Below are 23,567 nucleotides of genomic sequence, written 5' to 3'. Positions count from 1 at the left end.
GAGTCATGCCTGATATGTGGAATCTGCACGCTCCATTGGTGACCAGTCCACCCCAGGCTTCATACAACAATGCATGAAAAGTTATAGCAGGCTGACTCTTCTTATCCCTGTGTTATTGCTGTCTTGACCCACCAAAGTTGGTTTGAAGACAGGAACTGACTGCGACTAATCTCACACCTGGTCCCCGTCTTTAAAGGAGCCACATGAAAAGCAAGTAGGTCGGTCACTGCTGCAATAACTTCGGTCACACAGCTGTCTTTTCTGTAACGTTTGGGAATAATGCTGTGTGGTTTGAGATCAGTTGGTGGTTTCTCGTAAGGCTGATGGAGTTTAATCATTTATAAATGTGCTACAAATGATTGCTCAGTTATCTGCTTTGATATTGAACCACAATAATTCAAAGAAGGGGCATGGTTCAACATCATAAAGGTAAAAATTATTAGAAAATTTAATTCAATTTTATTCATAAAGCGCCAAATCACAACAATAATTGTGAGGTAGATCCTACAATGATACATACAGAGATAAACCCAACAATCATATGACCCCCTATGAGCAGCACTTTGGCGACAGTGGGAAGGAAAAACTCCCTTTTAACAGGAAGAAACCTCCGGCAGAACCAGGCTCAGGGAGGGGCGGGGCCATCTGCTGTGACCGGTTGGGGTGGGAGAAGGAAGACAGGATAAAAGCCAGATGCTCTCTGGAGAATATGAGGCATCCAGGTTGAGATGGAGCAGAAAGCTGAACTTTGCTTTTCGCCCGACTTTCTGAAGATGTTCGTTCAGTTAAAAATAAACACAGAGTGATGACAGGAATATATATTTTTATAGAGGAGTTTTCAGATTTTAAGAAACAAAGTACTTTCACCCGGTTTTTACATCATTCTGTATTAAATGATCACCGTTTCTCTCTCTAGCACCTGCTGCTGGCATTCCTGGAAGCTTTTAGCAAGACAAGTAAAATGTAAAGCAGAAAGCAGCTTCTACAGTTTGATCTAGAAGGAGATTTAATATTCAGTAAACGAGCAAATTTCAGTAAATATCAAACACAAGAACAGAATTTGTCGACTAAAGGACTAAAAAAAATTTTGTGGGAAATTGATGAAGACTCAAAGTAAAAAAAAAAAATTTAGATACCAGAATTTGTTAGAGCTGAATCAACATTTGTGGAAATGATCAGATCTGCCAAATAAGAGAAAATGAACAATTACTCATTCATGAGTCAATGAATGGGTCAGCTATAAAAACGGGGATATAAAAATAAAGTCTGTGCAGACACGGCTAATAAAAGGGAAAACAAGCTCTGAAGGTGATCTGTTGCGCTGAGAGTGGGCAGGGAACAAAGAGACTTGTTTAAGGCTCGTTAAAGAAATCTCCTACAGAAAGCCGTTGTGAGGAGCTTTCCAAAATCAGGAGCAATAAAAAGGCAAATCAGATTGTATTTGGGCTGCTGCCGCTTCGAAGGGCTCATCACCGCTGTTTTAATGAGTCGAAGTTTGATAATGGGGTTTGAGAGCAGCCCTTGTTAGTCAGTCCCCTCAGATCCATCAATGTTTTCACTCTTTAGGCGTTTGGCTCATGATGTTCCCCTCCAGAGAGACTTAATGAGTGCAGAAGCAGAATAACCAGCATTAGAGGCGACCATTAGAAAGAGATAAAAGGTCAAAGGTTCACATAAGTACACTACAAATGATGCAGGCATTATAAAGTTGTCTAAAAGGACTGCAGTTAAAAGAACATAAAGCTGAAACCTGCTGCCCTCATCATTTGGACTGTTAGAGCTGTAATGAAGCCCAGAGGCTCGATGGAGTCATTGGGCAAGAATATGCAACATTTTGGTGTTTTTAATCCAAAATCTCACTTTTGTCTATAAGGATTGTTCATACCGCACTATCCAGAATGTTAAATGGCCATTATTAGACGTTTTTACCCCATTAGATGTGGTTAGTAGACATCCTACTACACCTGATGGTTCAGCAGGCTATTATTACCGCATTTATTTCCTTGATTGTAGACAGTGGCAAAGACTACTGCATACACCATTAGGAGCAATTTGACAAACCTGAAAAGCAATAATGTGACTGATGACAACTGAAAATGTGTCCTCTGTTGTTCATAACAGAACAAAATCCAATTTATCTCTTTAACTTGATGAATACCAATCTGTGTGGGTTCTCATTTGTGATGCAGTTTGTAACAATTAGTAACATTTTGAACTACACGGGGGGAGGCTTTGTAGACGAAAGAGTGGGTGTACCTCCATGCAGCAGTCTCCAATGATCTCCGGCACGATGCCGTAGAAGGCCAGCTCTTCGTCAAAGGCCTGGATGCACTCGTGTCGTGGGTAATGGAGCTTCCCTGTGCGGTAAAAGTTCAGAATGTGCCGGAACATCTCGTGATCTCTGTCAAAGAAATATTCCTCTGTGTCCTCGTTGAAGAAAAACTCTTTCTCAGAGGAGCCCAGCAGCGTGTCAGGATAACGGTCCAGAGTGTTCTTCCATGTCTGAAGAAAAAAAGGAAAAGAAATAAGAATAGAGGAGTTTTCTCAGGTTCTCATGTACGGTAAGCATCAATCGTCCATCTTTTTATGTTATACCACTTATTCAGATTCAGGTTGCAGGGGCAGCAGCTTAGATCTCCCTCTTACTGACCACCGACTCTAGCTTAACCAGGGAGACACAAAGACATTCCCAAGCCAGCTGAGAGACATGATTCCTGGGGCTTCTTCCCAGGAGGACATGTCCAAAATACCTTGCTTAAAAGGCATCCAGGAGGCATCCTAGTGAGATGCCTGAACCACCTCAACATGCTTTATTTTTAATGTGAAGGAGTGGTGTCACTACTTACACCTCACCCTCCCAGACAAATTCGTTCCTATCCAGTTTTATTCGTTCAGTCACTTCCCTGAGCTTTGGGGTGGTCAGACATTAGCCCCACGGGACCTGATCAGGCACAGGCCGAAGAAGCAGCATGCTGTGAGAGTCAAGTGGGTTGGTGGAGGCCACAGTTACTGAAGCTAGTTCCTGGGACATGCAATTTCGTCCATGGTGTTGCATTGGAAATAACAACCTCAAATAGCAAAAGTATGTAGGCTGCTATAGGCAGTCCGTCAGTGTAAGCAAACTACTTCTGTTTCAATAAGATCTAAACTTCAGCAGGAAGCAAACAAACTGCCAGATTAGTTTCCGACAACTACATAAAATCGTGCTGCACTGCTGTAGCCCATCGACAAACACGTCTGTGGAGAGAAAAGAGAAAAGCTTGTTTTAAAATGCTACCAGCAGTGAGATCCTGGATGTCAAGGTTTGAGCGTTTAGAGGAATGTTCTGCTTCATTCCGGTCCCCAAATGAACACGGTTCATTTGGGGCGACCGTGGCTCAGAGGGTTGGGAAGCGCATCTGTAACCGGAAGGTCGCCGGTTCGATCCCTGGGCTCCCTGGTCGTTGTGTCCTTGGGCAAGACACTTCACCTGCCGCCTACTGGTGTTGGCCAGAGGGGCCGATGGCGCAATATGGCAGCCTCGCCTCTGTCAGTCTGCCCCAGGGCAGCTCTGGCTACAACTGTAGCTGCCTCCACCAGTGTGCGAATGACTGAATAGTGGCATTGTAAAGCGCTATATAAATCCAGTCCATTATTATTATTATTATTATTCCCAAGTTGGTAACATTTATTTGAAAATAAATCAAATATAACAAGTCCTTTGAGAACGTGAAGAACGTGGTAACGACTTCTAAACTGAAGTAACCTTCCCACTGGTGGTTTGGGGCTTAGTGAAGTGACCTGTGTAAAATGTACAAAAGATTCTAAAAATAAAAATCCAAATATCACATTCACATGTGAAAAGCAAAAGTGCTATTTGAAGGAGGCAGCGAGATGTTAGATGGGAGCAGTGGACTGTCAGTAACTACGATGAAGCAGGGCCCTTTTAATGCCTCTTCTGTTTTGTTTAGGATTCCATATTAAATGGCAGCATTACTGTAACTTTCTATTTTTACAGCAACTTCAAGCTGCTGCGTTTTGTTTTGAAAAATGAGGACAAAGTCACAAGCTCGACAAGAACTTTCCACTCATTTTGCCACCGCAGCAGAAAGTACGCTGAAAGCTACGCAAATCTATTTTAGTTGTGGAGCCATTTTATTATTATTTCTACCCAAATGCACATCAATGCACTGATTAGACGTACAGGATTTACAACTTGCTGCCGTGGAAGTGGGAGCGTGGCTGGAACACATCACGGGAGCTCGAGTCTCTGGAAATAGTTCTGTAAGTGACAGAGCTCTTAAGTTTCCTCCTAGAAAATGTCAAGTGACTGTAACACTTCAACAGATAATGAGTTTTAATAACCTTTAGAGTGTTATTCTTCATTAAAAAGACAAATGTACGAAAATTAGAAGTTGACCTTTGTAGGACCTGCAAATGGAATTTCAGTCCACTTTGATTTGGGGAGCATTCACAGCAGGTCCTGATTTCAGTACTGTGGCATTCAATGACTAGAAAACCGACCAACACCATAGGTTGAATTTCATGTTTGAAAGGCTCATATTAAACAACCAAAGCTTCGAATAATGAGGTCTGCATGAAGCCTACAAAGAATCCCAAAAGCTGTTCACTGCTCTAAACGTTCTCTTCAGGAAAGCTGGCTGAAAGCAGGAGGGAAGCGAGCTGAAACGGCATCTTCCAGACAGAGGATGAACTGCACCGAGGCCCAGTTTAAGACAAGTAAGGATTCTTTTTAACTGAATCATGCAAATCTACTCCAGAACAGTCCAAGAATAAAAATGTGGAGCTGGGAATATTTCATAGCCGAAGCATCGTTTTCAAAATGTGAACAAATATAGGCTAATATAGCATACAGCATGATTCAGTTAATACACTGGTTTGTTTTCATGTGAAAGGAAAATAGGTCAACTTTAATGAGAGAAAATAACGACAAATTAAGACCTGCTAACTTAAAACAAACAAAAAGTAATAACTCTAAGAGAGCTGGGAGTCTGATTAAGGTGGTTTTTCTTATCAAAATCCAGAATCACTGAGGACTGTTTTTGTTTTTCACTATTATTATTATTATTATTATTATTATTATTATTATTATTATTATTATTATTATTATTATTATTATTATTGTCATTATTGTTATTATTATTATTATTATTATTATCTGATACACTTGCTTTTAATAGACTGTGCTATACAGAAAAAAAAACTAGGAAGGAGCGGGCACTGAAATGTAACAATGTTGAATTATTATATAATGCATATAAAATGATATAATAATTCAACATTGTTACAGCACGGTGGTTAGCACTGTTGCCGCACAGCAAGAAGGTCCTGAGTTCAATTCCACCATCAGGCCGGGGTCTTTCTCTGTGGAGTTTGCATGTTCTCCCCGTGTTTGCGTGGGTTCTCTCCGGGTACTCCGGTTTCCTCCCACCGTCCAAAGACATGCAGTTTGTGGGGATAGGTTAATTGGATAATCCAAATTGCCCATAGGTGTGAATGTGAGTGCAAATGGTTGTCTGTCCCTGCGACAGACTGGCGACCTGTCCAGGGTGTAACCTGCCTATCGCCCTATGACAGCTGGGATAGGCTCCAGCGCCCCTGAAAAGGATAAGCGGACGCGAATGGATGGATGCATATAAAATGATATAATATATAATAACTGAATGGCATTAACAGAATCTTTGGATCTGCTGTAGTTTATGGAGCTGCTCATCCAACAAACGCAGTGTGTAATAAAGGCTTTGTTGACATCAAAAAGACGCAGCAGGAGGCAGAAACTAATTTAAAAGAAGCACAATTCACCTGAAGAAATTCAGCATTTTCTTGTCATAACAAAGGGAACCTCGCTTAAGACTGAATGTCAGGGAAATAAAGCTGCTTGCTGTAATTGAAACTCAGTCATGTTGCACTGCAAAAATAAAAAATAATTATTGAACTACAGCTGACAACCTGCAAATTTTGCACGGCTGATATTAATATTGGTGTTGTCTACCGCTGGAATTGTGTTTGCACATGCAGAAGAGTGCTTTTAAATCTAAAACCCAAGAAAAAAAAGAAAGGTTTGATGGAGAATGTGGACACGAGCATAAACACTGCTTATGCACCACAGGCGGTTGATAAACGAGGCCTCTGATTTGTCAGGAAGCAGCCCGGCATCCCGAGGATTTACATTCATATTGGACAAGCTCACAACGCATAACTTACACCCAGCAGTGACACACGCGGGTGGAGGTACGTCCTCTGTAGGGCAGATGTTAAGGATTCATTCATGTGGGACACCAGCAGGACAAACGGACAAACAGGTGTGTTCTTCTTTCAAACACATGCGACATTCATTAGATTGTCAGAGACCCAGAAAATAACTCTTCTAGTTATTCATCAGTTATGTTCGTTGGAGATTATGAGCAGGAATACATAATGCCAACATGGAGCCCAGCTCCTCGGTTTTTCCTTTCCTCCTTTGAACAGCTAAAACTCAGCTGTAGTGTTGCCCAGGACGACTCTCACATATGAGATTCTTAATGTCAACATTAAATTTGTCAACAGTTTAATTTTCTGAAACGGAAAATTATTTACTAAAGAAATATCTGATGATGTTTAAACATAATGCTTTGTTAGAGGTTAAGTTTTTATGCATTTCATTTGTCAATTAATCCAAATCATTTTTATTCAACAACATCAACGTTTTAATTGTTCCATCCTGTTAAATGTAATATTTTTTTTATTTTCTGATTTTTAATTTATTTCTCTTTTTGTTGTTTACTTGCCGTTTTTTTATTTTTAGGGTTTCATATTGTTTATTGAAAGGTCAAAAAGTCTGTCTTGGTACTCCAACTTCCACTCATAATTTAAAGGCATGCATGTTAAGTAAAATGGGAATTTAACTTGGTCCTAGGTGAGAATGTGAGTGGATGGAAGCTCATAACACACAGTAAGTGTCCTTTACACTAAAAACTAATGAAAACAACCTAATATTATATTTCACTTACAGTTTTTATATAAACTTTACAGTCATAGTTTTACTTTTAATCTATTAAGTATGTTTGGGGAGTGTAATGGAAGGCATTGGCCTTGATGACACGCTTACTACATCTTCTCCTGGATGATTGAGGATGCATCAAGAAATTGAAAAGATGTTGCTTTTATTTCGTGTTTTTAAAATAAATTCTTTCTTTTTTATTGTTTTGAGTTCAACCTTTGATGTTCAATGAAAATAGTGTAAATTTGCTCTTTACATAACTCAAACTTTTCTACAAAGTCAGTCACAAAGCTTTCAACTGTGAATCCACACATTCCTGTAACCTGCAGCCACTTTTTTGAAAGCATTTTTAGAGCACGCTCAGTGGACGCCAGCACCCACCTGGAACCTGACCCCGCTGACGTTGAGGTACAGGATCTCATCCGATCTGGACGAGTTGTCCACTGGAGGTTTGGGCATCGTCTTTTTGGCCAGCGGCAGCCAACCCACCGCCGCCGCCCGTGCAAATGGCAGCCATGTCGCCACGCCGGCTGCCATGTTGTATCAGAGCGCCCACCTGTAGAGTCTGAGAGTTCTTGTCGAAGGAGGGAAGAGCGGATGGAGCTAATGAAATGTTTATTGGCTCGGTTAAAGCCTTGCTCACTTCTTCAGCTGCCCTGATTTCCTTTGGCGGTCTGGGCAGTGAGATGCGAGGTGGTTGGACATGTTGGGGGGGAAGGAAAGGGGAAGGGAGGGGCCAGATTGCAGTTGGGTGTCAAGCCATGAAAAAAAGCTGTAAAGGGGCAGGAAAGCAGAGGCCCGTGTTTTTATTTTGTTGCAGTTTGGATGGTCTTCTAGTGACGCCGTCCTTTCTGTTCCGTCTGGCCTGCGAGACACTTCTCAGGGTAAACGCTGCTCTTTTAAAATATTTCTCTGTTTCTCTACAAGTTCCTCTCAGTCCTGTTGCTCTAAACAGGATGCACTTCTTGAAAATATGAACTCTCTTGATAGGAAAACATAATTTCTTGAAATCTCAGCAGTCTTAGCACAATAGATTATGTGTAAAATAATAATAAAGTGGTTCTTTGATATTGCCGTCGCAGGTTTATTGCTGCGGGGATTTACAAGAAAAGGCAGAAAGATATGAATCCAGGTAGGGAAGCGTTAAAACATTTGTGTCTGGCCTCCTCCCTTTCTCTCGCTCTCTCTCTCTCTGTCTGACTCGAGCTCTCTCACCCACCCTCTTTCCCTGTGAAGACTGATTTGTTGCAGCACCGCAGCCTTTCAAATTCTTATTAAATTGTGATGATGGTCCCTGAAGTTGCAAGATAGACAGAATCGCCTGTGTTGCCTCCCTCCCTCTAAGTGTTTCTCAGCTGTGGAGATTATGGTTGTGCAGCCTCACTCTTCCTCTTGTTCTCTTTCTGCTTTTGCTTGCTGTTTTCCCCTTTATCTGTCTCTGTGTTTTAGTCTCTCCCTCTTATTGAAGTTGCATTAGCGGTGGAGAAAGAGAGACACCAGCTTTGTTTCTGAGTGTAGAAGAGACGTCAGGCGCTCCTTTCTCCATGTCCATGTATGGTTGTCCTGTCAGAAAACACACAAACAGAAAAAGAAGCAGAGAGTGAGAGACAAACCAGGAGGAGAAGGAGGGAAGAGACTGAATTTAGAGAGAAAAGAGGAGGTATGGGTGGGAAAAAGCTGAAGAGAGGTAGGAACTGCAAGGGTCCTTACAGGGAAGAAAGACTTTGTTTTTTTGGCGTATTGTACTACAGCCAAGAGTCTTTGTTCCTACTTCTGGAGCTGATTTGTGTGGACTTGGGTAGCCAAGTGTCCGGGAATGCAACAGAACACACAACCTGACCCAGATCACATCAAAGTGCCCAAATCTGATTTAATCAACCTGTTTAATGACTGTCAGTTGTTATTAGTCCCATTTGTATGAAGTAGGTCCCTCATCTACCTAACAGACAGCTCAGTAGGCTGATGTTAATCACTGTAATCAGTGATTAACACAGAGCAACCAAACTATTCATAAATTTGCAGTGATTGTGTGGAGTCTGTGAAACAGTCCCAGCAGGGTAACATGTTCTAGACGTGTATATCCCTGAACTGAGATCCTCCCGACACTAAATGAGTAGTTTTGTTCATGATCTATCACTGGTTTAGGAGTCAAAACCTTCAGGAGTCAAAAAGGTGCCCACATGGGTAGGTAAACAAGACAAACAGACACTAAGACAACGACTGAGGAGAAGGGCTGGACCATTTATACACATTAGCTAATCAGGGAATGGGAAACAGCTGCGGGAAATGAAACACAGGTGAGAGTAACCACACAGGTGAAGACAATCAATGTCAATGAGGCAGGAGAAACACCCAACAATAAGCTCAAAGCAACAGGAACACAAAGGGTAACTGTAACTGATATTTTTCAACCTGGTTCTGGCCTCATTACATCCACTCAACATTGGTCCATCCATCCATCCGTCCATCCATCCATCCGTCCATCCATACATCCATCCGTCCATCCGTCCATCCATCCATCCGTCCATCCATCCATCCATCCGTCCATCCATCCGTCCGTCCATCCATCCGTCCATCCATCCATCCATCCATCCATACATCAGTCCATCCATCCGTCCGTCCGTCCGTCCATCCGTCCATTCATCCATACATCCATCCATCCGTCCATACATACATCCGTCCATCCGTCCATCCATCCATCCGTCCATCCATCCGTCCATCCGTCCATCCGTCCATCCATACATCCGTCCATCCATCCATACATCCGTCCATCCATCCATACATCCATCCATCCATTCGTCCATCCATCCATCCATCCGTCCATCCGTCCGTCCATCCATCCATCCATCCATCCATCTGTCCATCCATCCGTCCATCCATACATCCATCCGTCCATCCGTCCATACATCCATCCGTCCATCCGTCCATTCATCCATCCGTCCATCCGTCCATCCATCCATCCATCCATCCGTCCGTCCATCCGTCCGTCCATCCATCCATCCATCCATCCATCTGTCCATCCATCCATCCGTGTACAAGTTGTTGTGGCAGCAATTTAAGCAGAGATGCTTTGACCTCGCTCTCCCCAGACACCACGCAGAGACATCTACAGAGTGGTTCTGCAAAGGTGACCTCCTCTTGTGAAATACTTCACATAGGAAGCATGTATGAGGCATCCTGCTGACATGCCCAAATCACCTCAACTCCTCCTTTAGCTCTCTAAACCGCCTCCCAAATGAGCGGGTGAGCCAGTGATGTGGTTGGCCAATCGATATGTGAAAGTGTCCTCTGAACCCCGGGATTCGGAGGTTCTATTTCTCATGAGCACTATGCTCGGCAGGTCTACCATCATTAACTTGTGAATGGAAGAATGAAAACCACCCCAGAAAGTACTTGTTAGAGCCATTTTAAAATGTGTTACAAAAACAAGCTAAACTATGACAGAAAAAACAGAAAAGCAGAAAAGATTGCTTTTAAAGAATTTCCGAACTACGTTAAACACATTTTAAATAATAACACATATAATGCTGGTTTAGACAAACACTCGTTTTATCATTAAATCTAAACAAATCATTTTGATTGACTAGTGGACAGTATGTACATCTCATGTCTGTTTATTGATCCTCTTCTTCCTTCTCAAACTTCCCCTGAGGGCTGTACAGCTGAAGCTCCATTCATGTGTTTAAGATGAAGATATAAGGCTTCAGGTTATTAAAGATGTTTTTTATGATGAGACGAGCAGCGTATCCTCAGTCTGCTGAGCAAAAACATCGCTGGCCATCTCCCTCCTTCTCTCTCTTTATTTCTCCCACTGCGTTCTTCACTCAATAAAGACACAATAAAGTTTCCTGTGAAACTCCTCACCGTCAGATGAAAAGTTATTGTCATGCATTTATTGCATTAAGTCCACAGTGGGAGCAATAAAACCGCTGCTTCCTCAGGTTTGAGTTGAATCACACTGAATCTGCCGTCTTCAGGAAATTTAACCTCTTAAACCCCAAAAAACCTTTGTGATGATCAACAAACATTAACTACTTCTGCTCATTGACTATGAGGCTGTCATTGAAATGACATCCCAATGATACTAAAGGCAATAGTGAATATGTCTCCTCAAATATGACGTAGAAATCAGACTAAACTAAAACTAAAAATCAAAGTTACATTATTGTATGCAGTTTTCTTTGTACTACCTTTACTTCTAATTAGTAGAATACTTCCATACTGTAGTATTGTTGCTGTTAGTAAATGGTCTGTATTTGTATAGCGCTTTACTAGTCCTTAAGGACCCCAAAGCGCTTTACATATCCAGTCATCCACCCATTCACACACAGGTGATGGCAGCTACATTGTAGCCACAGCCGCCCTGGGGCGCACTGACAGAGGCGAGGCTGCCGGACACTGGCGCCACCGGGCCCTCTGACCACCACCAGTAGTCAACGGGTGAAGTGTCTTGCCCAAGGACACAACGACCGAGACTGACCAAGCCGGGGCTCGAACCGGCAACCTTCCGATTACAAGACGAACTCCCAACTCTTGAGCCACGATCGCACGATAGTATTTTAGTAAACATATTGAGCACACACACAGTCACCTTCCTGTGGCCGTTATCTGTCCTGCCGTGGTAAAGTCTCCAGTGTGTCTGTGATGAATTATGAATACACTTTCAGCCTGGCTAGCTTAGTTTAGCTGCACTGCCTCAGTTATCACTAAGCACATACAATCCACCACAGACACACACACACACAGCTTCCCTGCGCTCAGTGGTGAACGTGCTCCAAGTTGAGCTTTCCATCATCTCAGCAGGAAAGCTTTAACTGAACAGTAACATTCAGTCACTCTGTCATGACGCTTATTTCTTTTCTCTATATTTTCACCGGTAATTTTTATCAAGGCTTAAATGTTACAAGTGCGTTTCGCCAAAATGTCGATGAACAAGGAGGTGATATATACCATATACATTTGCATTAGGGCATTATTGATCTTGAGTACTGAGTCCATGAGTGAATACAGCTTTGATTAGAATGAGGAAAATACTGCTGTGGCTTCAAATGTCTCTTTTCATCAAGTGCTTTTAAATGTGATGCCAAGTGTCCTTCACAAGCATCAATATGTGATGAACTGGAAGTAAAACCTTCCTCCGTGTTGCCATCGCCCACTGCATTATGTACTAAAGCCAAAGAGCGCTTTGATGAAATGGCAGCGTCTGACTTCCTGGCAATGATAACAGGTTGGTGTTGTTTTAAGTGCAAACTGAATGTCTTCCCTGTGATTCATTTTGTAATTTGAATTAAATGGCCGAGAAAATAGAGGTTAGGTTGTGAAATGGGTATTTCAGGTTAGTTCAGCAGTTTCACTTCCAGAAGAATGTCCTTGAAGTACCACACAAGGTGAGTAATGTCTGTAGTAAACAGCTTAAAAAGCTGAAAGGCTTTCTGTTTCTGGCACGTGTTGGACGGTCTTTTTCCACCTGCAGTTCTTTCCTCCGTCTGCAGGCCTGTAGTAAACCCATCTGCCCATCCTCTCTGTGGGAATCCCTGCTGACATCACGGTTTCTGAGTGAACATTAGATATTTACAGCACCCGCATAATGCCTTTTATCTGCAGCCCCTGCTCTAGGATTGGCGTTTAGCTCCCATCAAGCAGCTGGTGCTGCACCTTCGACCCTTCTGGTAATGCGTTGGCTGCTGGTTTTATGCTTTTATGGTCATTACCACCCAAGAGCTGAATCCCAAAAGTTTGAAAGAGTTCCTACAATTCGAAGAACATAAACAACTGAAGTTTCAGAATAAAAGTCAACATGTTATAGTCGTGCATTTATGTATACAGTGAACTGTGTTCACATGTAATCCACTTCCCCATCAGTCACTGTGTTGTCTGTACAGCTTAAAAGCTTTGAGCAAACCTGAAAGGAGTTCTCCTTTAATGGGATCTGCCTGATTGCTCTTCTACATTCATCTGTTTGTGATTATGAAATGAATCAGCTGAAGTAAACAGATACATTATTCAATAGTGGGACCAGTGGTGTGTTTAGATCAGGTAAAGAGCTTCCATCATTCAGTGGGCTTCCTTTTAAATGTTCAATAACACTTTATAATAAAACCTGCATTCAAATGTCCAATCCCATCCATCCATCCATCATCCATCCCCTTCCTCCCACACAGGTCTGATATGGCGGGCCCAGACATCCATCTGCCCGACCACATCATCCCAAAGTAATCAAGCAGCGCAGCCTCCATGGTTGTGTTTAGAAACTGTACATAAAACTTGTGACAGAAGTGGCGCCAAAGGGCAGCCCTGCTGGAGTCCAGTATGAGGCTGACTTGCAATGTAGTTCATTACATTACATTACATCACTACAATCGCACAAATGCAAAGTACTCTGTGCAAACAAGCGTGACAATTCAAAAGCTTCCCCAGAGGACAACCAGAGAAACGCGGTAACATCCGGTCTCTTAGTGTGGAAACACTTGTACACCAGTTGGCTAACGAGCTGCTCCAATGTAATATTTAACTAAAAAAAAAGCACAATATTGGAAAATTGTTTGGAAAGAAACTTCATCATAGACAGATGCATCAGGAAACATGAAACACCACAAGCAGGAGACTTTCATTCAGATCAATACGCAATTTTCTTCTGAACTCCAGCAACTTCCTGATGCTTCTGATAACACGGTGACTCCGGGTACAACCATCAGGATTTTTATCCCCTTCAGGCAACCTTCTAAAGTAAGCAAAGCAGTTCCTTAAGTTCCAAGTTTCTTTTTTCCAAGGGATATTTTTCCCTTTAGGAAGATCACTTTGTGCTTCACCCTCATACAAACTGCCACAACTAAATAAAGTGTAAACGGCGTAAACTCGATCCACTGGTGACAAACCTTTCAGTAAAACATAAATCTTCTGCATCTGCTCTTCTTCACATAAATTGATCAATAACATGAAAACAACAGGTCTCCAATCACTAATCAGCAGAAAACATGCTTCTGATTACTAATCAATAAAGAGAAACCAGGCTGTCTGCTCACAGATCAATAAATGTCCTCGGGAAGTGCAGTGGGGACTTTTCAGTCTTTCTGATTTTACAGTTTTATTGATTGGGGGTTTGTTCTTTGTTCAGCTAGTGGTTACTTCCTGTTTCTACAGCTGAGTTATTTTTTATCATTTTAATCTTCTTTGATCTATTTTTATGTCACTTTTCTCAAATTAGGATTATTGCTCCTAAAATAAAACTTTTATTATACTTTTGCTCATCGGTTCTTCAAAACTGAAGTTTTGCTTTGAAGGATACTTTTCCACTTTCAATGTTTTGCATTGTACGGTATTTTGCATGTATTTGGTATATTTTTGGTTCAGAAACTGTTTTTGTTATCATTTCTGTTAAGTGCTAAGTACTCCCTTATTCTTCCACCTTTACCTTTTCATGTATATACTTTATCCTGCTATGATGTAGTGTTGTCATGCTGTTCCATCGTTCAGTGCAGATGTTTGTAGAACTTGCCAAAGACCAGACACGCGCAAATCTGAGGTCAGTAAACTCAATAAACAGCCACCCATCCATCCACCCCGACCTCCACCTGTCGTTATTACTACAGCTCTCAGAGGGTGCTGTTAAAAGCAGTTGTGTTGTCTGGAAAACGCTTACCAGAAATGATTAAATATAAATGTTAAGAATTGGCAGATGAAATGAGTTTGTTTTAAATGAGAGGAAAGCTTCTGAAACAGTAGGAGCAGCGTTTCTGCTGGAGTGGAAACTTCTGTTCCCACACAGACACTCACAGAGTGATGGAGGGCAGCACATGGCCGGCCACTCTAAGTGTTTGTGTGAAACCATTAGACGGCCATCACTGAGCAGCGCTTCACTGCGGCAGACACACACACACACAGTTCAGTACAAGCAAAAGAATACAGCATCTGCACAAAAGTGGATATAATGATTAACCGAAAATATGTCAGCTGACAAAAGCAAACAAAAGCGAAATGATCCATCATCCATCAGCCCATCTGTTCATCCACCCACCCATCCAACCATTAAGTGCTGCTGAATCACAGTCAGGTGGCAGCAGCATTTTCAGCTCCACCTGGAGGATCCTGAGGATTTCCCAGACCGGATGAGACGTATAATCTAACAGCGGGTTCTAGGTCTGCCCCTGGGTCTCCTTCTAAAACTGTAATTGCTCAGAAACCCTGGAAAGTAAGGAGGTCAGGATGCATCCTGATCATGTGGCTCCATGCTCCACTCCTTTACGCACCAACATGCAACCACCCGAAGATCATGAGCACATGTCAGGGTGTAATACTTCAGACGCTTCACATTCACAGCTGACTCTTTTTAAACATGATCATCATCATAATCTCACCATTTTTCTGATGAGAACACACGAACTTTTTATATTAGTATAAACTGCCAACAAATCCAGCTGAAAACACCTGAACAGGCAGCTCATTAAAGTCCCATCATCTTCCTTATTTTTTAAAGAGGATCTAAAGGTACCTCAGTGTGAAACTCACACCAACCCCAACATGTAGCCTGTTTGAGAACCAGTATAATGACAGGAAGAAACGAATAGATCAGGCGAGCTCCTCCACGCGAGCTTATAAATGCACCACCGTGATGTCAGATATTGGTAAGTTCAAATGGAGAGGAGCACAAGTCTTTATTAAAACGCTTGTTTTAATGTCCGTATTGATGCACCGACTACTATCACTGGATTGCTGTGACTCTGATCATGATTTATGATTTATTTCCTCTTTGTTTTGTTTTGTCTGCTTGAGTCTCACCATCTGTACAGATGCTGGCGTTTCCCATCAGAACAGTAACTTAAATTAGCACGGAGCTGCTCACGAATGCAGCGATAGTAGTTTAATAAGCTCTCAATTTACCGGTCGATCTACGTCCCTACCCTCACCTATGGCCGCGAGCTGTGGGTAGTGACTAAAAGAACGAGATCGTGGATACAAGCGGCAGAAATGAGCTTCCTCCGAAGGGTGGCTGGCCTCTCCCTTAGAGATAGGGTGAGAAGTTCGGCCATCCGGGAGGGGCTCAGAGTAGAGCTGCTGCTGCTCCACATCGAAAGGAGCCAGTTGAGGTGGTTCGGGCATCTGACAAGGATGCCCCCTGGGCGCCTCCTGGGTGAGGTGTTCCGGGCATGTCCCACCGGGAGGAGGCCCCGGGGCAGACCCAGGACACGCTGGAGAGATTATATCTCTCGGCTGGCCTGGGAACGCCTTGGTGTTCCCCCGGATAAGCTGGAGGAGGTGGCTGGGGAGAGGGAGGTCTGGGCCTCTGCTTAGGCTGCTACCCCCGCGACCCGGCCTCGGATAAAGCGGATGAAGATGGATGGATGGATAGTTTAATAAGAGCTGATGATACCTCCTGACCAGTAGAAGGTGCCAATGTCCTGTTAATACCTGTTGCTGTACCTGATGATTAGCAGCTTGTAATTACGGCTCTGTACACGGAATAGTTTGCCACATTCGAAGGTCTTCGACTCAAGTTTCTACGTGTATTAGAAGTATTACATGGTACGAGAAGTAGAAGTATAAAAAAGTAGAAGTAAAATATAAAGCTGGCAGAGGTTTTGCCTTTCATGTCGTGCCTGAGAGCCTGGAGCTGGACGATAAACCGGACACATGAAGATTGCACTTCTAGCCTTCGCTGGACCTCCGGTCTTAGAAAAGTTCAACACGTTTTTATTCACCGACGCAGGTTTGACAAGGTTGTTGCAAAGTTTGATGAACATGCTCATTCAGTTGCACACAGAGCTACTGAAGCTTTGATTCTTTTATTATAGACCTGCAGTTAAAATGTATTAGACGTTTTATATTTTATTTTCAACCTTTGCTGGCTTTTCCTTTTTTTATTTTTAAAGTGAACAACATCCGGTATTAAAGCTCCTACAGGTTAACCTATGAAGACATTTTTACATCATCGCATGAACAATTTAAAATGTAAATAATTTAATCAATGTTTCCATTCACTGTTGTGTGGAATAGTGTTGTTGGCTAATAAAGATAATCAGCAGGTACAAAAAGATGACACTTGAAACTTTGTGGAAAACATATAAAAAGATATTTTCTTCCTATTTTTTTCCAAATGACTGCAGCAAACTGTTGCATCTATGTGGAAAAGCAAAATGACGCCCATACATTCAAAGACATGTAACGAGGCTGGCAGCTGTTGACTCACTGGTCTTAGCACCTTCATGCTGATTAGCACTTACTGTGAGCTTATTTTATGCTCCAGATTGTTGTCCTACTCTGTGCAGCAGAAGATAATTTAAATTAACAAAAGAAAGACGGGGAGGACGGGAGAAAAGTGGTGGGAAAAGGCAGCGTCAATTTTGCATAAATGCACCAGGATGCATGTTATCGGAGCATGCAGAGCGCGGCTGCACGTTCAGATAACATGCAGCTCCACGCTCACTGCTGAGAGCTGTGTCCATTTTTGATCTATAGCCGGCTCAGACCATTTAAATCGTAAATGTGCTATTTTATGTTATTTTCTGTGCCGTTCATTTATATCTAGCGGCTGCTCTAAACTTTTAGCTGACACACAGTTACATCCACTCACTGAGGTGAAGAGCCAGATATGTGTTTGTCCTTAAAATTGACAGATTTGCTGCTTGGTTTGCGCTCTGGCTGCAGCCGGCGTGGCACTGCTTTCACACATCAGTGTAGCCGCGAGCTTTTTGTTACTAAAGCAGCCACTGTTGGGTTTTTAGTGCGTACTTGACTCACTGAACAATCCAAACCATATGGTATGAACACGTTTCTCTGACAGTTCAGATCTTTAACATCATGTTTACTCCATGTGCAAATAGCACTGAACACTGACTGTTCATCAGCGAGTTGCACATAAAACATCTGGAAAGGAAACTTCTAACAGAAACATGTTAGAGACTGGATTTGAAAACTATTCTGGGTTCTGATATGAAACTTTTTTAGCATGTAGCTAAAGGCTCGATTAGACTCTATTGTGGATGCTGGACAGCTGGAGACCCCACGGCCGAGTCATTCCTGTTACATTGTTTGACATCTGCTTGAAGTCTGCTGCCTGATCCGAGTGGACCCTTACTGCCTTGCAGACGTGGAAAGTATGATTCCTTCTTCAAACTAGACCTAACATTACTCCCTGCCTCTAAATATTGACCTTAGGGATGATAGGAGGTTAATCCCAAGCTGTCAAATTTTATTTACGCAATATAAATGTCAAAAGATGCCCTGAGACCAGGTGTGACCCGCCACTCTGGTATTCACGACTATGGAGGCAAAGCTCGCTGCAGATGAGTTCCAGTTTTTTGTTAACCCAGTAAAAGTGTGTATTTGTGTATTAAGTCTCAAAACAACTTTTCATCTACTAATTGGAAGGTTTGTGGTTCAATTCCTGGCTGCCCCAGTCTGCATACCAAACATCATCTGGCAAGACACTAACCCAGGGGTGGGCAATCTCAGTCCACGAGGGCCGGTGTCCCTGCAGGTTTTAGATGTGTCCTCGGACCAACACAGCTGATTTAAATGGCTAAATTAGCTCCTCAACATGTCCTGAAGTTCTCCAGAGGTCTGGTAACGAACTAATCATGTGATTCAGGTGTGTTGACCCAAGGTGAGATCTAAAACCTGCAGGGACACCGGCCCTCGTGGACTGAGATTGCCCACCCCTGCACTAACCCCATCTCCGATGCACCTGTTGCAGTGTGAATGTTCAATAGAAAGCACTTATGTAGAAAAACTATAGAAAAGGTTTCTGTATGAACGGCTGAATGAGGTGAGTGCTCAGCGCTATATAAGAAGCAGCTTCCTGCATGCTAGAAAATACACAAATCCTTGCTTTATAGAACTGCATTAATTCTGTGCTGCAGTCCATCATGCTAATGTAATGCTCTGTAATTGCATCAAGCTTGCTAATGCATTGCCAGTATTCCTGAAATGAAGACATATGCCAGTTTTCTCATTTTCACAGCTCTGATCATCGGCTCGGAAGTCTTCAGCCGTTCCAACACAGTCCACTCACTTCCACTCACGATGGCAGAGCAACACAAACACACCAGAGCAACATCGCCCAGTACAGCAAAGGCTCTTATCCAGTGGATTAAATGTGCTGCCAAGGAGGAGTTGACCAAACTCGCATTGATTAGGTATTGCATATGTGTCATATCAGGATATCCTGCAGAGTTTCACCAAAAAACTGTTAAAGTAAAAGCACATCACAGCCTGTGTTCCTCTTTCACTGTAAAACCTCGAGTGAAATTTGTTTAGCTACCAAAGTGTGGCCGCGCATTTAAAAGCAACCTTAAAACCAGTTAAAGGCCTGTGCAGCATCACGTTAGCCATCAACTGGCATAGATTGAATTTGAAGACGTTTCACATTCGATTATTTACCGTCTGCTTCTCAGCAGTCAGCTGAGAAACAGACCGACTGCATCACCGACACAAATCAGGAGCAGCTACCATGAAACAGTCTGATAACACAGTGACTTCACAACAATCTTCATCTTTGATAAGAACAAATAAAACATTTATTTAGCCTAAAATGTTTATTTTCTTAAAGAACGTTGTGCTAGAAACGACAGTGTCCACGTTTAGGAAACCACAGAGCCTTACAGGGAAAGATGATATTTTTCACTTTCTCTTATTGGATGAAGCAGAAAATGCCACAAATGCTCTGCGGAGCACAAAACAGTCATTAATCTGAAATTAGTCCCCAAGAATGCACTGTTTACTTGAGCGGCTGTTTCAGAATAAAAACATCAACTTTTACATGAGTGAGGTGTTTTTAAAGATGTACACCTTTTAATGGATTGAAGCCAGATGTGAGGTCACAAAGTATCAAGACTACAAAAGACGTTCAAGCAACGCCATCAAAAATTCCTGACTTGCATGATTTGAATCTTTCCTAAACTTTAAAAGGTAAAAAAATACAATAAGTGAGTTAGGACTCGCTGTAGGAGGTTTAAAGAGTTTCAGGACTGCAGAAGCAGGAGGTGTGTGAATATTAATGAGCACAGTGTGTGCACATGTATGTGTGTGCACATGTATGTGTGTGCACATGTATGTGTGTGCACGCATGCATATGGCAAGTGTTCAAGCGGCAGGTGTGTGTCTGTGTGTGTATGTGTGAGACTGCTAACCACTGTTAATAGCAAACACACAGAACTTCATCACTAATTCATACAGCTGGATTACGTCAACCTCAACACACAGGCGCAAACACACACACACACACACACACGCACACATGCACGCACACACACACGCACACACACACACACACAGGAAAATTATCCACATTTATCCGCTTCTATCTTCTAAACCTCAATCTTGAGGCTTTCTCTTAATTATTTGTCATAAATCGGTGAACTTGCTGTCTCCTGTTTATCCCAAACACCTCAAACCTTTCTTTTCTATTCTTTTCTATTCTGTTTTACTCAGTTCTATTCTTCCTCCCTCGTCCCGTTCTGCTCTTTTCCATCTGCAGTTTTTAGTCACAAATGCCACTTTTTCTTCTTTGCTCCTCTTTATTCCAAGTTTTCCACTCGGATTTTATTCTCTTCACCTCCTCGCTCCAAACTCTTACTCACCCCCTCCCACCCCCCCACCCCACTCCACCCCCCACCCCTCTCCACCACGCCATCCCGTCCCGCTCCTCTTCCTCCACTCGACTTTTCCACTCCCTTCTTATTCTATTCTCAGCAGTGGTAGCGGTGTATCTGGAGCAGTTTCCATCCTACTTACCACAGCTGCTGTTGCTGGTGCGGCTGCTGATGATGAAGGTGAAGAGTAAGGCGAGGAAGAAGAGGAGGCAGGTTTTCCAGGTGAAACCACTGTGGACGGACGCAGGAGGACAGAAGAAGAAGAATAAAAAAGAAGAAGAAGAAGTAGGAGGAAGAAGAGGAGGAGTGTTGTTTTACTGTCTCAGATCTGTCCTGCTCTGCTGCCGCGGCAACAACCACATCTCCTGTCATCCCTCTCTGTCTCACTCTCTCTTTCTCTCTCTCTCTCTCTCTCTCTTTCACTCTCTCTCTCTCTCTCTCTCTCTGTGGCTCCACCTCCTCCTGTTTCCTGCTCGACCCTCCCCCTGTCTCCTTTTTGTTTTCTCACTCTCTCTCTCTCTCTGTTCGTTGTCATTTCTTGCTCTCTTCCTCGTGTCCCTCCCTTTTCTTATCACACACACACACACACACACACACACACACACACACACACACACACACTGCTCTACATTAAACAGACTGATGGGAGTTTCATGTTGGAAGGAGAGAGAGAGAGAGGAGGGAGGAAAATTACAACTTCTGATGTAAAGTGTTCAGATTAATCTTTCATATCATTATCAAAGAAAAACCCTCATTGAACAAACAGTACAATAAAGTTGCAATTAAAAAACTATTTATAAGGACAAAATGTATATTTGTTATTAGAACGACACTTAAAATGACAGCGTTTGTTGTCTAGCACGTGCTCTGCATGCTAACTTATTTCTTTGTTAAATTACTAACTTTATCTTCACTTTAAAAACATAAACGTAGCTATGACCTTCATTCTTTACGGTGTTAATTTAAATTACTTGTGACAATTTTATTTAAAAAAACTGAACGGTGTCACATGTTCGTTGGGGTTGTAATGGGCAGATTTTAGGGATGTGTCATGAATGAGTCTTTGTTTGTTTTTATAATAACTATTTTCTGTAACTTTACCTCTTGAGAAACTTTCACACCACCTGATTCTGAGAACTTCAATCTAAATATTATAAATTAACATAATTTTATTTAACTGGCAACAATATATAATCTCTATTGATTTATTCAAAAGTTACTTACAAAAATGAAAACGTTACATTGTGAAACCTTACACAACATTATTTTTAGGCAATATTGAAACAGACAATAACAATAATGTCCCATTACACAACACGCTGTTGTGACTTTTCATGCACAGTGACATGATGACATTGACTTTACATAGATCTGATATTTTACCCTGACTTTGCTTTTGTGAAATTACAGTTTTAACCCAGTTAAGATTTTTGTCACATATTTAAAATTTTATTTCCATATTAATTCTCAAAATATCTTTTTTTCCTACAATGACCATCTGCAGCCCATCCAAACATCACGACTACATGAGGATCCATATAAGTAGAGCATCTATCAATACTAATCTATTGACACAAAGTACAGAAGTTTTAATTCAAGTTTGAATGTAGCAGGTTTCCTTGAATCGTCTTAAGGCTCGGATTTCGTTTGTTCCCTTAGACACGTGAAGGTAACACAATCAGCTTAAACACTTAATCAGACAAAACACTGTCCGTACGCGCAAACACCCACGCAGCCGGACACTGGAGCTGTGCACTAAAACATTTAAAGAGCCAGTGATCTGTCCTGATGACGAACCATGTGTTTTTCTGTATTTTGCTTTTTAGATTAAACGTGGAGCTGAGAATTAGAAGAGTTTAAAGTATTTCTGCTACTACTTGTTAATCATCTTTGCATCACAGATATTGATCCATCCATTTGCTTCCCCATAAGCATTTTTCTCTAATATCAATGTTCAGTTCTTCCTGGAGGACCTCAGGGCACTCCCAGGCAAAATGAAATACAACCATTCCTGCAAGTCTGCCTCAGGATGCCCTCCTAGTTGGGGTGCCTGGAAAGCCTCACGGGGGAGGAGGCATTCGGATCAGATGCCCCAAACATCTTCAACTCAAAGTCTAGTCTGAACTTGCTCTGGATGTCCAAGATCCCCCTCACTGTTAATCTCTAAGGCTCAGTCCAATCATCCTGAGAAGGAAACTCCTTTCAGCTACTTCACCTCATCCTTGAGATCATTACCAAGAGCTGATGACCAAAGGTAAGAGTTACAGCAACTGATAAATCAACAAGCTTTACCTCTGAAGTCTCTGTTTGTGAAAAAGTTCAAAAGACTGCATGCAGTTGTGTGAAAAACTAAATGTGTCACATGATAGTTTTTAGATCCACTTATATCAGCAACGAGTTAAAGTAATTGTTTTCTGTATGTCAAAGGAGCTTGCAAAGAAAAGCGTCTGGACTTCTTTAAGTTACTTGAAGACGTTTCACCTCTCATCCGAGAAGCTTCTTCAGTTCTAAGGTCAAATGGTGGAGAGTCCCAGATATAAACCTAGTGGGAGTTTCCCCCCAAAGAGGGACAAAAGGACCCCCTGATGATCCTCTAATCGCCTGAGCCAAGGTGTGGAACTGGGTGTGGGTCCCAATCAGCCAGAGTTTCAGGTGAGTTCATTGTGAAACCTGGCCCCACCTTATCATGCGAATTCCTGAGGTCAGATGGCCCAGGGTGTGAGTGGGCGTTAAGGCGTCTGGGGAGGGATCTCAAAACTGGATTATAGATGGCAGAGAGTTGGTGTCGTAAACCACCGCCTCAGTTCAAAGATGGTCGCTCACAGTGGACATAGATGCTTCTTTCACTCCTCTTTCAAACCATCTGTCCTCTCTGTCCAAAATGTGAACATTGGCATCCTCAAAAGAGTGACCTTTGACCTTAAGATGCAGATGGACAGCTGAGTCTTGTCCTGTGGAGGTGGCTCTTCTGTGTTGTGCCATGCGCTTGTGAAGTGGCTGTT

The 23,567-nt window shown here is 42.4% G+C and overlaps 1 protein-coding gene across 1 annotated transcript in view; it reads right to left on the bottom strand.

Annotated features, from left to right (window-relative positions):
- The window catches only part of kcnd1 (potassium voltage-gated channel, Shal-related subfamily, member 1), an 82,155-nt gene extending 61,215 nt beyond the window's left edge, over positions 1-20,940 (bottom strand). Inside the window, exons 1-3 of the mRNA XM_087834316.1 lie at positions 20,708-20,940; positions 7,361-8,542; positions 2,257-2,502 (exon numbers count right to left, since the gene is read on the bottom strand). Of these exons, the coding sequence (XP_087690442.1) occupies positions 2,257-2,502; positions 7,361-7,516 (402 nt within the window). The 5' untranslated portion in view covers positions 7,517-8,542; positions 20,708-20,940. The remainder of the gene's footprint in view (positions 1-2,256; positions 2,503-7,360; positions 8,543-20,707) is intronic.
- Positions 20,941-23,567: the final 2,627 nt, after the last annotated feature.

The sequence above is a fragment of the Neolamprologus brichardi genome, chromosome 20 (assembly GCF_056152115.1).
Source record: "Neolamprologus brichardi isolate AB-2024 chromosome 20, ASM5615211v1, whole genome shotgun sequence".
NCBI lineage: Eukaryota > Metazoa > Chordata > Actinopteri > Cichliformes > Cichlidae > Neolamprologus > Neolamprologus brichardi.
This window is presented reverse-complemented; position numbering and strand designations above follow the sequence as displayed.